This window comes from Ovis canadensis, chromosome 24 (assembly GCF_042477335.2).
Source record: "Ovis canadensis isolate MfBH-ARS-UI-01 breed Bighorn chromosome 24, ARS-UI_OviCan_v2, whole genome shotgun sequence".
NCBI classification, from domain to species: Eukaryota; Metazoa; Chordata; class Mammalia; order Artiodactyla; family Bovidae; genus Ovis; species Ovis canadensis.
This window is the reverse complement of record NC_091268.1, coordinates 53,207,023-53,220,628: the sequence shown is the minus strand read 5'-3', so window position 1 is coordinate 53,220,628 and position 13,606 is coordinate 53,207,023. Positions and strand designations below refer to the sequence as shown.

At 46.1% G+C, this 13,606-nt stretch overlaps 1 protein-coding gene across 4 annotated transcripts in view; it reads left to right on the top strand.

Moving 5' to 3' along the window:
- Positions 1-13,606, top strand: part of PMS2 (PMS1 homolog 2, mismatch repair system component) — a 24,119-nt gene extending 10,513 nt beyond the window's left edge. For 2 of the 4 annotated variants that reach the window (XM_069570130.1, XM_069570129.1), the window contains exons 9-16: positions 1,136-1,220; positions 3,891-4,046; positions 5,008-5,875; positions 7,524-7,691; positions 10,145-10,245; positions 10,454-10,623; positions 12,554-12,737; positions 13,222-13,606. In XM_069570130.1, the coding sequence (XP_069426231.1) occupies positions 1,136-1,220; positions 3,891-4,046; positions 5,008-5,875; positions 7,524-7,691; positions 10,145-10,245; positions 10,454-10,623; positions 12,554-12,697 (1,692 nt within the window). In that variant the 3' untranslated portion in view covers positions 12,698-12,737; positions 13,222-13,606. Of the gene's footprint in view, positions 1-1,135; positions 1,221-3,890; positions 4,047-5,007; positions 5,876-7,523; positions 7,692-9,147; positions 10,097-10,144; positions 10,246-10,453; positions 10,624-12,553; positions 12,738-13,221 lie in introns of those variants that run through there. The other 2 variants (XM_069570133.1, XM_069570131.1) reach the window with 1 other exon arrangement.

Genomic DNA, 13,606 nt, shown 5'->3' with positions numbered 1-13,606 from the left:
AGAGTCTTCTCCAACACCACAGTTCTTTAAAAGCATCAGTTTTTCAGCGCTCAGCTTTCTTTATAGTTCAACTCTCACATCCATACACGACCACTGGAAAAACCATAGCCATGACTAGATGGACCTTTGTTGGCATACCTATAAAAATATGTACCATACACTGGTTTCAATTATATATGTGGGTGTGTGTGCATACATATGGACATATATTAATAACCAATATATTTATTATCATAAAAATTATCACTATTAGAAGACAGTAAGCATTCTAAAACATTCACTATTATCTAGACTCTTTGGTGTAGAGCAGTACACCTGCATGTGCCTCTGTATTTTCTCTTTGTTTTATCCATTTTCCAGGAGAATAAGGCCCAGATTGCTTCTGCTTCAAACTAAAACTGATCATCTTGATATGATCGTAGCATTTGTTCATGGTCAGTTTTGACTTTTTATCTTCAGCAACATTATCCCTCAGTAATAGTCTCTGTTTTCCAGTGATCGTTCAAAAGTACTTCTTGGTTTGTTTTTTGTTGTGCCACGTGGCTGGTGGGATCTTTGTTCCTCAGCCAGGGACTGAACCTACACCCTCAGCAATGAAAGGATGGTCTTAACCACTAGGCAGAGAATTCCTCCAAATTACTACTATCAACCAGATATGATTCAGCTTCTAAATTTTTAAACTGTATTATACTGAGTGTGATTTTTATGGCCTATCTGTAATGCCATTTGATAGTCTCATTATAAAATCGTATAAATACACTTTTATGTACATGTGAATGTATTTTATGAGCATTTAAACTACATCACATTTTACTGACATCTCTTCAAGAGCATCTTCATATTGGAAAAAAGATTCAGTTTTATGAATCTGTGCTTAAAAATACCCCTTGGAGGGGCAAGAGGAAACCTTTTTGAGGTGATTGGTATCTTCATTAGCTTGATTGTGGGGATGCATTCGAAGGTGTATGTATATGTCAGAACTTACCAAGTTGTACACTTTAAGTTCAATTTGTTGTAGGCCAACTCTACCTCAAGAGAGCTGTTAAAAATGTATCCTTTTAATAGTTGGTTAGAGTGTTGTTAGAACACTGGGGAAAGAAACATTTTCTTTTCTAATCTTTGTTTTTTTGTGTAGGTTTCCAGACTTGTGAATGAGGTCTATCACATGTATAATCGACATCAGTACCCATTTGTTGTTCTTAATATTTCTGTTGATTCTGGTAAGTTCTGCTGAGGTTTCAGTAAAATTGGTGACTTACTCCTGAAAGAATAAAATGAAATTATAAAGCTCAGATATGACTGGAAAATTTTTATAGAACAGTTAATGGCTATATACATTTTTGTAAACTAAAAAAATTTAAAAAGTATTTTATTTTAGACGTTTTTTTATATAGGCTTTCCTGCTTGCTTCTTGGAACTTTGTTGATTGTGTTATTAGGAAAATGTGACTTTTTCATGTCAGCCAAGGGAGAAAGTCGACTAAATGTTTTCCCTGATTTTGAAAATAATTCATTTCATCTAGGTATTTTTCTTCTGATAGCTGTTATTATGGTTTATTGTTACCAGTGTTTTTTCTAGATGCTTCAGTTCAGTTGAGTTCAGTCGCTCAGTCGTGTCCGACTCTTTGCGACCCCATGAATCGCAGCACACCAGGCCTCCCTGTCCATCACCAACTCCCGGAGTTCACTCAGACTCACGTCCATTGAGTCAGTGATGCCACCCAGCCATCTCATCCTCTGTCATCCCCTTCTCCTCCTGCCCCCAATCCCTCCCAGCATCAGAGTCTTTTCCAATGAGTCAACTCTTCACATGAGGTGGCCAAAGTACTGGAGTTTCAGCTTCAGCATCATTCCTTCCAAAGAAATCCCAGGGCTGATCTCCTTCAGAATGGACTGGTTGGATCTCCTTGCAGTCCAAGGGACTCTCAAGAGTCTTCTCCAACACCACAGTTCAAAAGCATCAATTCTTTGGCGCTCAGCGTTCTTCACAGTCCAACTCTCACATCCATACATGACCATAGGAAAAACCATAGCCTTGACTAGACGGACCCTTAGTCGGCAAAGTAATGTCTCTGCTTTTGAATATGCTATCTAGGTTGGTCATAACTTTTCTTCCAAGGAGTAAGCGTCTTTTAATTTCATGGCTGCAGTCACCATCTGCAGTGATTTTGGAGCCCCAAAAAATAAAGTCTGACACTGTTTCCACTGTTTCCCCATCTATTTCCCATGAAGTGATGGGACCAGATGCCGTGATCTTAGTTTTCTAAATGGTGAGCTTTAAGCCAACTTTTTCACTCTCCTCTTTCACTTTCATCAAGAGGGTTTCTTCACTTTCTGCCATAAGGATGGTGTCATCTGTATATCTGAGGTTATTGATATTTCTCCCGGCAATCTTGATTCCAGCTTGTTCTTCCAGTCCAGCATTTCTCATGATGTACTCTGCATATAAGTGAAATAAGCAGCGTGACAATATATAGCCTTGACGTACTCCTTTTCCTATTTGGAACCAGTCTGTTTTTCCACGTCCAGTTCTAACTGTTGCTTCCTGACCTGCGTACAGATTTCTCAAGAGGCAGGTCAGGTGGTCTGGTATTCCCATCTCTTTCAGAATTTTCCACAGTTTCTTGTGATCCACACAGTCAAAGGCTTTGGCATAGTCAATAAAGCAGAAATAGATGTTTTTCTGGAACTCTCTTGGTTTTTCCATGATCCAGCGGATGTTGGCAATTTGATCTCTGGTTCCTCTGCCTTTTCTAAAACCAGCTTGAACATCAGGAAGTTCACGGTTCACGTATTGCTGAAGCCTGGCTTGGAGAATTTTGAGCATTACTTTATTAGCATGTGAGATGAGTGCAATTGTGCAGTAGTTTGAGCATTCTTTGGCATTGCCTTTCTTTGGGATTGGAATGAAAACTAACCTTTTCCAGTCCTGTGGCCACTGCTGAGTTTTCCAAATTTGTTGGCATATTGAGTGCAGCACTTTCATAGCATCATCTTTTAGGATTTGAAATAGCTCAATAGGAATTCCATCACCTCCACTAGCTTTGTTCATAGTGATTCTTTCTAAGGCCCACTTGATTTCACATTCCAGGATATCTAGATGCTTAGAAATATATAAGTGCACACCTTAAAAATATATATACCTAGTGGTGAAAGTGAAGTGAAGTCAGTCGTTTGTCCGACTCTTTGCGACCCCTTGGACTGTAGCCCACCAGGCTCCTCCATCCATGGGATTTTCCAGGCAAGAATATTGGAGTGGGTTGCCATTTCCTTCTTTAGGAGATCTTCCTGACCCAGGGATTGAACCTGGGTCTCCCACATTGTAGGCAGACGCTTTAGCATCTGAGCCACCAGGGAAGCCTAGTGTATATATATATATCCATATTTTTTGGAATGGGAAAATATTTTGGATAATTTTGTATTGTGCTGTTTAACCTTAGAGGTAAACATTTCTTTTCAGAAACGCGATTCTAATATTACTAGCTGTATTGTATTTCGGTGTGTGGATGTATCTTGATTTGTGAACTTTTATGTCCGTACTTATTTTAGTTGTTTTCAGCTTTGGGGAATTTAAATTCTCTTTTTACAGATAAATCATTATCTATATCTTTAATTGTTTCTTTAAGATAAATTCCTAAAAGTAGAATCACTGGGTCAGTGAACGTGATCCTGTTATACCAGTTTATACGTCTATCAACAACGTACTAGGGATAAGTTTTAAGCAGATTCAGTAGGTGATAAAAATGACATTTTAGTTAGCAGTTTTAACCTGTCTTTTCATGGGTTTATGTGCTTTTTTTTTCCTTTTGTAATTTCCCTACTCAAGTGCTTGCGTAGTTCATCTGTTTGCTTAAGGTGGACTTAATCAGCATCTTTTCTATTTTGCTTTAGAATGTGTCGACATTAACGTTACTCCAGATAAAAGGCAAATTTTACTGCAAGAGGAGAAGCTTTTGTTGGCAGTTTTAAAGACATCTTTGATAGGAATGTTCGAGAGTGATGTTAACAAGCTCCAGGTCAGCCAGCAGCCGCTGCTGGATGTGGAAGGTAAGAAAAACACCAGCGTGTAAACGGCTTCTACAACCTGCAGCTGTCCTGGTACTGTCCTCAGTTTTTTTGGAGGTGAAGTGTGTTTTTGGCATGAAAGAAAATCTCCCTTTTTAGACAGAGAGGATGTGTCACCCTAGAAAGCATGTTGCTGCAGATTTTAAGGTAATCTGGGTTAAAAAGAGACACAGCTGCCTCTGTTACCACACAGGGGTCCGTTCTTACCAAGACTCACCCCTTCTCTTTCAGTAAACGTGCCCTGATTTTGGCAAGTCTTTTGTCCATTTCCAGAGTTCTGAACAAGTTGATTCTGATAATTTTTGCCATTTTCTCCTATTTCTTATGGAGGAGGGAATTTGGGGGGAGGTTCTTACTTTGCCATTTGCCTTTACATCCCCTGTGTGTTCATCACTGAGTGGCACGTCGAGATGAGACTTGTCCTAGAGAGTTTTACAAAGTGGTTGTACCAGTGTCCCCACCACCAGCAGTATTTAAGCATCCCATTGGATCCTCAACCTTGTAAGCATTTTTTTTAAATTTAGCTGTTCTGAAGAGTATATAGCCGTATCACATTGTGGTTTTAATTCATGTCTCCTTTCTGGTTCACGTAGCACTGCTTTCATACCTTGGATCAGCCGTACAGAGCTCCTCTTGTGCAAAGTTCATGTTCATGTAAAAATATCCCCTTATTCCACTTCTGCATGGGCTTCCCTGCTGGCTCAGCATTAAAGAATCCGCCTGCCCATGCAGAAGACGGTTCAGTGCCTAGGTTGGGAAGATCCCCTGGAGGAGCGCTTGGCAACCTACTCTAGTATTCTTGCCTGGAGAATCCCATGGACAGAAGAGCCTTGGGATTCAGTCCATGGGGTTGCAAAAGAGTCGGACACAACTTAGCGACTGAGCAACAATAATTCCATTTCTGCACAGCCTCTGATGCCCTTCTCTGTTCCCATCTACTTAGGTCACTTAATAAAGAGGCCTTTGGCAGAGATGGAGAAGCCTGAGCCAGAAAAGGATAATCCTGCCCCATTAAGGACTCCTGGAGAAGAGAAAAGAGTAGTGACCATTTCCAGGCTGAGAGAAGCCTTTTCCCTTCGTCACTCAACTGAGAACAAGTCCCGGGGTCCGAAGGCCACCGATCCGAGGCGGGTTTCTCCGAGACAGAAAAGCAGTGCCCAGTTTCCTAGAGCTTTGGGGGCCCCCTGCTCCCGGAAGCGCATCTCTGAACCTGGGGAGGAAGGGAGGACTTCTGCTCAGGGGCCCCATGACTTGATGGGCAGAGTGGAGACGGAGGAGGACTCGGGGCATGGCAGCGCATCTGCCGGCTCCGAGGAGGCATCCAGCACCCCCGAGACGAGCGGCCACCCCAGCACTGACCAGGTGGCAAGCACCCCCGAAGACAGATTTTCCCAAGAAAATGTGGAGTCTCGGGAAAAGTTACCTGAAACTGACCATCATCTTTCAGGCCCAAAGTGCCATGTAAACCAAGAAGAAAGCGGCTCTGCATCTGGAGTCTTGCCGCAGCCCACGAAGCTCTCATCCCCAAACGCAAAGCGTTTTAAAAACGAAGGGACTCCTTTAAATCCCGATGTCCTTTCAGAGTCGGTGAAAACCCAGAGTGCGGCAGCGTCCGAGGTGGATGTAGCTGTGAAAATTAACAAGAAAATAGTGCCCCTTGATTTTTCCATGAGTTCTTTAGCCAAACGAATAAAGCAGTTGTGTCAGCAAGAACAGCAACAAGAAAGTCAGCAGAATTATAGGAAGTTTCGGGCAAAGATTTGCCCTGGAGAAAATCAAGCAGCAGAAGACGAACTAAGAAAAGAGATCAGGTAACAATTTTCTTTAAAGAACTCCTATCATGCAGTTCTGCAACCTGAAACCTTGCAAGAATTTTTTTTCCTTATATTTCCTTATATTTCAAACAGATTTGGTCCAAATCAATCAAAGCCTTCTTGACCCCCATTTCATTCCCCTTCCTGGAGGTTTTCAGCCCATGGTGACTTCTCCCTGATTGAATTCAGGGCACCTTTGGGGAACATTATTGCTATTTTCCATCGTTCCATTTAATATGTATGAGGGAGAATTACCAAAGCTATGATTTCAAGAAGATGGTATCAGATAAGGTTAAGTAAAAGCAGTTTAAAGTAAAATATCCGTAATACAGATAAAAAAAACCACTAGTCACTGCTACTTTCTTGACAATAATCATGTCTAACCTTGTGATTCTTAAAAAATGATGAATTCTCTTGAAATATTTAATTTATTGTGCTGGGTCTCCATTGCCTTGTAGACTTTCTCTCGTGGCAAGCAGGGGCTGCTCTAGTTGGAATCTGCGGGTTCTCTCTGCAGTGGCTTCTTGTCGCAGAGCACGGGCTCTGGGGCAAGCAGGGTTCAGTAGTTGTAGCTCCCAGGCCCTGGAGCACAGACTCAGTTGTGCCGAGGTATGTGCGATCTTCCCGGATCAGGGATCAAACCTGTGTCTCCTATATTGCCAGGAGGATTCTTCACCACTGAGCCACCAGGGAAGACCAAAATATTTAACTTGTACTTTTCTTATCATTTGTTTTAAAAATGTTTGGACAGAGAAAATTCTAGGGACAGAGGAGCCTGGCTGGCTGCAGTCCATGGAGTCACAAGGATTTGGACACAACTGAGCACACACCAAGCTGTAAAGCTTTGTTTCTTGAACCCAGATGCTAGGTTCTAGTTCTGGTTTATGTCGGGAGATAACACCTGCCAAAGACATGAAGAGACCAGGGTTTTCAGGCTGGCACAGGTTTTTCCTGTGGGGAATCTGCCTGGGGAACCAGAGCTGACTCAGACAGTTCCTGAAAGAGCAGTTAGATTCAGGGAGTTAGTATTTCTGCAAATTATACCAGTTGCCTCTCTGTTCCAAATCCCCGCTTAGCCCCGCTTTTGCGATCCTGATTGGTGTTCAGTTGCAGTCCTGGAGGCTGGACCAGAATAGCCTTTCTCTTGGTGCACTGTTATACATAAACAGCAGGGGGCGCTGGAGGGACTCTGCAAGACCAAGTGGGAGCAGCAGCTTCCCCCTTGCTTTCTGTCATGCCCTGTCTTCCTACAATGTCTGAGATGCACTGTTAAGTGCTTGGAGTATGAAGAATTGATTCCATTTATTTTAAACAATGTACAGACAAAGATCTGGAAGCATATGCACCAAATCATTAATAATTTAGTGACTAAGTCACAGGGCAATTAGATGAAAGCCTGAATAAGTAATGTTATCTTTAGAAAGTGTGATTATTAGGGACTTTGTGTTTTTGTATTTTTTTTTTTAATTAGAGAAAGAATCTTTTAAAATGTCTTCTAAAATGAGAATTCCCTAGCAGTCCAGGAGTTAGGACTCGGCCCTGGTTTAATCACTGGTGGGAGAACTAAGATCCCACAGGCTTTGCAGTGTGCCCCCCCCCACCCAAAAAAACCCAAACTTTTCTAATTGATACTTTCTACACACAGCAAAACGATGTTTGCAGAAATGGAAATCATTGGCCAGTTTAACTTGGGGTTCATCATCACCAAGCTGAATGCAGACATCTTCATAGTGGACCAGCATGCCACGGACGAGAAATACAACTTCGAGATGCTTCAGCAGCACACTGTTCTCCAGGGTCAAAGGCTTATAGCGTAAGTGCATCTCAGTGCTCAGAATTCAGTGTCATTTCACATCCCAGACTTAGGTTATAGGTGTGTCTTCTGTCTTTATCTCTGGCTTGCCTGGTGGCTCGGTGGTAAAGAATCTGCCTGCCAAGGCAGGAGACTCTGGTTTGGTCCCTGGTCTGAGACTATCCCCTGGAGGAGGAAATGGCAGCCCACTCCAGTGTTCTTGCCTGGAGAACCCCATGGACAGAGGAGCCTGGCAGGCTGCAGTCTGTGGGGGGAGGTCATAGAGAGTCAGATACTACTTGGCAAACAACAAATCTTTATATATTTTGGGGTCCTAAATATCCTTAAAGCAGATTTCACAACGTTTTGCATGTTAATAGTCATACCTGCCCTTTATGCAGTGCTTTTTTTGTGCCAGGCACTGTTGAAAATTTACATTTAATCCTCACAACCCTTTGAAATAGTTACTGTGTAGTACCACTGTCTCACGGGTGATAACACTGAAGACGCACACAGGTTTAATCACTTGCCCGAGGTTACACAGCTGATAGGTTCTTTAACAATCACACCTTTTGAGCTATTCAAAAATGCCCATCACTGGTTGGCTTGGAAATCCTTTTGATGAAGGACAGTTTATAGTATGTCTATTTAGAGTATGTGGGTCCCCTGGAGAAGGAAATGGCTACCCACTCCAGTACTCTTTCCTGGAAAATGGCATGGACAGAGGAGCCTGGGGGGCTGCAGTCCATGGGGTCGCAAAGCGTCGGGCATGACTGAGCAACTTAACACTTCACTTCATGTCACGTGTTCAGGTCAGTGGTGGCTGTGTGTCTGTCCTCAGCTACTAGAGCAATTCCAATAATTAGTCACTACAGAATTTGGTATTTCTCTCTATTTAGCCAAATTGAATGTTTTACACTGACCACTTTACAAGGCAGTGTGGTTGTGTAGCACGTAAACCAGAAGTCTTTAGTAGAGTCGTAAGGAGAGGTCATGTGTTTTCATTTGGGAAATTAAACTATGTAATCAGCTCAGATCCCAGCAGCAGCAGATCCCAGCATGAAGAAGTTACTGCTGAAGCCGTCTCTGAGCTGGAGCCCTTACCCACTTTACCTGCTGAGTACTCTCTTTCCTCCGTCTCCCGCAGAATGGTCTAATTACCTTTATTTTCAGTAGGAGCAGTAAAGACAGTGAATGAGCCACTTTAGAATACTGAGTTACTCCTATCCCTCTCACAGAGGCCATTTAGTTTTTAGCCATTTTGCATAATTACAGTCTCGTTTGTGGCATTTCAAGTTGACCTGGATAATCCCAGGCCACGGTGGGTTCCCGTGGTCTTTACCCTTTCATCCCGAAGTGTGGTCCACCAGGTCAGCTTGCCTTGCTTGGCCCTCACGACCTCTCAGCTGTCCTAAGCCCTCTTCCCCTCTTCTCTACGCTTGAGCCACCCTGGCCATCCTTTGTGTTCCCTCAACAGGCCTGATGACTTCCTCCCTGGCCATCAAGCGGAAGGAATCAGATCTGCGTGTGTGGCTCTGGGAACACCGTGGTCCATCCTAGGGCCTTTGCACAGACTGTTGCCTAGAGCACTTGTTACCCCCATCACTTGGTAACTGCTTCTCACCCCCAGATCTCAGCCCAAAGGTCACTTCCTCAGAGAAGCCCTCTGTGACCAACCCCGCCCCCACTCTCCAGGCCAAGTCTCACGTGCTCCGTGCTCCTAAGTCTCTGAGTGTCTCTTCTTTCTGATTCTCTGTGTAGTTTGTAATTATAGTTTGTTTGCGTGACTGTTCCATCAGTGTCTTTTTTCCCCACTAGACTGTTCCGTGAGAGCAGAGAACAGGTCTGTTTTTGCTCACCTTTACAGCTCCTCTCTTTTAGTGGTTTCTATAAACCCAGGTGGAGAGATGGGTGGATCGCTGGAAGGAGAGATAGCTGGATGAAGGATGCAGGCAGAGGAAGGAGCAGGATAGTGGAAGAGATGTCATTTCCTCTGTTTTCAAATGTCTATCATGACCGAAGCCAAGTTTTCAAACTCTCTTCATTATGAGGAAGAAAAATAGCCTCTTTAGATTATATTGTTATTGTTGAAAAAAAAAAGTCATTGGGGTGGGATGGCAGATTGAGGAAACAAACTACTTTTGGAGTTAACTCTGACTTCTAAGAAGATCTTAAAAAAAAAACAAAGTGGGAATTAAAAGGAAATGCTTAGGACTTCCCCAGCGGTCCAGTGGTTAGAACTCTGCACTTCCACTGCAAGGGGGACGGGGTTCAGTCCTTTATTGGGGAGCTAAGATCCCACATGCCCTGAGGCGTGGCCAAAAAAATAATTTTTTTAAAAAAGGAAATGGAACTTTGTGACAGGAGAGGTTCACAGCTGAAAGCATATTAATGTTTGAATAAATCACAAAATTGTCTTAATTTCATTTCTGTCTTAGAGCCTTCAAGATCTAGTTTGGGTCTCTGTTTTTCAGACCTCAGACTCTCAGCCTAACGGCTGTCAATGAAGCAATTCTAATAGAAAATCTGGAAATATTCAGGAAGAATGGCTTTGACTTTGTTATTGACGAACACGGTAAGTTACTACTTAGAAGGTAGGACTGCGTCCTTGTGGAGCCGAGAACGCTCTCCGAGGCCCTGCACAGTGTGTTTTTTAGAGATGGACGGGCTTCCTCCCAGAGCGCTTTGCATGCACCCTGTCTTTCAGGTGTTCCTGACAAGTAGCACCCAATTGAAACGCATTTTTCAAATGATGGCTTTTCCCCCGGATTCTCTTCTTTCAGCACCAGTCACTGAAAGAGCCAAGTTGATTTCCTTGCCAACCAGTAAGAACTGGACCTTTGGACCCCAGGACATAGACGAGCTGCTCTTCATGCTGAGCGACAGCCCCGGGGTCATGTGCCGGCCCTCCCGCGTCCGGCAGATGTTCGCCTCCAGAGCCTGTCGCAAGTCTGTGAGTAAGGAACGCTCGACCGCAGCACCCCCAGCGGTCTGCTCCAGCTCAGGAGTCCTCCGTTCAGCCGCATACAGCCCCGTTAGGTGTGGGCGATGGTCACCCTGGGCCGTGTGCCTAGAGGGTCCTGTTGTCCTCAGCCAGCATAACCCTGAGCCCTGCATAGCCGCCCTGACCCACAGTTACTGCCTCCCCCAGGCAGCGTCCTCCCAGCACCTCCAGCAAGCCCGCGTAGTCAGCCATTTGTCCTCGTTGTTCATCTGTGGACCTGAGGGGTATTAATGATCCTGGTGGAGAAGGAGTAGGTGCTGCCAGTTCTTGACCCTGTGAGAGGTTGTCCGGAGGCCCTGCGGTCAGCATGTGTTTTGCAGGGACCCCTAGGGCCCCCAGTGTGTGTTTTCCGGCTGCCACTCCCTGACACTGGCAGGGCCCCAGTGCTCTCCCCACACAGCGCAGACTGGGGGCTGTCTCCTCTGCACCCAGGGGCCCATGTCCTGCCCTTGGCTCTAGGCATGCCAGCTTCATCTGCTTCTTGCCGCAAGCCCTGTATCTGTATGCCCTGTTCCACACGCCTTCCTCACCTGCCTGGTGCCTTCCTGCCCTCCCTGAGTACCCAACTGAAGTCGCCTCCCCACGGCACTGCAGAGGACAGACGGGCGAGCTGTTCCACTGAGGGCAGGCAGGGACATTTGAGCGGCAGCCTGAGGGAGAGGGGCCCTGAGACATGCAAACGCCTGTGGAAAGTGTGTGCCGGGTAGAGGGCGCGGCCAGTACCAAAGGCCTGAGGCAGGTACTTGCTTTACGGGCTTGTGCAAGAGAGCAGGGGTGTCTGTGAGGCTGGAGTCAGGGAGGAAGGGCTGCTTGCTCGCAGATGTGGGTGTGAAGGCCAGTGAGGGCCACGTCACGCGGTGCACTCGGTCTTTTATAAGGGTTGGGGGTGGCTGCGGGGTTTTGGTCTTTTGGTTGAGCTGGGTCGTTGTTGCTGTGTGCCAGCTTTGTCTGGTTGCGGAGAGCGGGGCCTCCTCACTGCAGCGGCTTGCCCTGTCGTGGAGCATGGGCTGTCGACGCCCAGGCTTCGGTGCTTGTGGCACGCTGGCGCCGTGGTTTCAGCTCGCTGGCTCTGGGCGCACAGGCTTCAGCAGTTGTGGCTCCCAGGCTCTAGAGCTCAGGCCCAGTCATGGCGCAGGGGCTGAGAGGCCCTGTGGCGTGTGGGATCTTCCGGGCCCAGGGATCGCACCCACGGCCCCTGCTTTGGCAGACGGACTCCTATCTACTGCAACACGGGGGAAGCTCCTGACAGACTTTTAAGAGGAATCACCGGCCCCGAGTGCAGGATGGGTTGAAGGGATGATGGGGTTGGGGGTGCAGGGAGACCTGTTAGACCGCTGCGGTCGCCAGGGTGGGAGATCATGGCAGCGGGGCTATGGGTGCTGGTGGAACTGGTGAGACTGGTTGGTCCTGGACGGGAGTGGGCCACAGCTCTCTCAAGGATGTGCCACCAGGAGGGAGCCACGGAGGGGCTGAATTTCACAAAGGGGCCCGAGGGCTGGGCCCCTAGAGGGCAGGGTTCTTCCAGACAGGACTTTTGCAGGAACACAAGACAAAGTCTTGTCCAGGCTCTGTAGAGAACACTGCTTCTGAAGAATGGCTGTGCTATGTTTAGTCGCTCAGTTGTGTCCAACTCTTTGTGATTCCTGGACTGTATGTAGCCCACCAGGCTCCTCTGCCCATGGGGGATTCTCCAGCAAGAATACTGGCGTGGGTTGTCATGCCCTCCTCCAGGGGATCTTCCTCACCCAGGGATTGAACCCAGGTCTCCCACCTGGCAGGCCGATTCTTTACCGTCTGAGCTGCTAGGGATGTCTGAAGTGTGGCTGTTCTAACCCAGACCAGTAAAGCTTTAACTGAAGCCATCATGTCTCACACGCAGGTGATGATTGGAACCCCTCTTAACACAAGTGAGATGAAGAAGCTCATCACACACATGGGGGAGATGGACCATCCCTGGAACTGTCCCCACGGAAGGCCCACCATGAGACACATTGCCAACCTGGATGTCATTTCTCAGAGCTGACGGCGCTTCTCTTTTTAGAGAACTATTGATCGTATTACAGGTGTTCTGCAAGGCAGGGCTTCAACGAGCCGTTTTGGGGGGTTTGTTTCTAAAGGCAGCTGCTCCTTCCGAAGGCATCAGATCCAGTTAGAAATGATCTCGACTTTTTGATCCACCTAGAGCACTACTTGCAATACTGGTTTTGTTTTGCATGTAAACGCGAGCCTGTGTGTGTAGAGAGGCAAGAGTCTATTTTACAGAAATAGAGCACTTTAGAAGTGACTGGGACCTCTGCTGTGACCTGATGTATTTTGGTCTGTAACTTTCAGCCCTTAACAATGATTCAGTTCCTAATGGTTTCACTTCATAAAGTTAACGTTATGGTTCTTTGGAGCTAGTCATTCGGAACCCTGCTGCATATTAAATTTAGAAAAGAATCCTAGAAAACCCAAGGGGGATTCTCTGTCCAGCTGGAAGAAGTCGAGCCGGTGGATCGGGGTCTCTCTGTTTGTTTGTTGTTGTAATTTTTGTTTTGTTCTTGGCAGTGTCACGAGGTTTTCGGGGATTAAACCTGGACCACCGCCGTGAAAGCCCAGGATCCTAACCACTGAACCGACAGGGAGCTCCTGGATCTCTCTTTTTAAATGTTCTCTGCTGCAGCCAGAGTGGCAAAGACTGTTGTGCGTGCTCAGTTGCTCAGTCGTGTCCAGCTCTTTGTGACCCCATGGATTGTGGCCTGCCAGGCTCCTCTGTCCAAGAGTACTGGAGTGGGTTGCCATATCCTTCTCTAGGGGATCTTCCAGACCCAGGGATCAAATCCAAGTCTCCTGCATCTCCTGCTTGGCAGGTGGATTCTTTACCACTGAGCCACCTGGGAAGCCCAAAGACTTTGTAAGCAAGGGGAAATAAAAGATTCTGATTTTTCTGTAA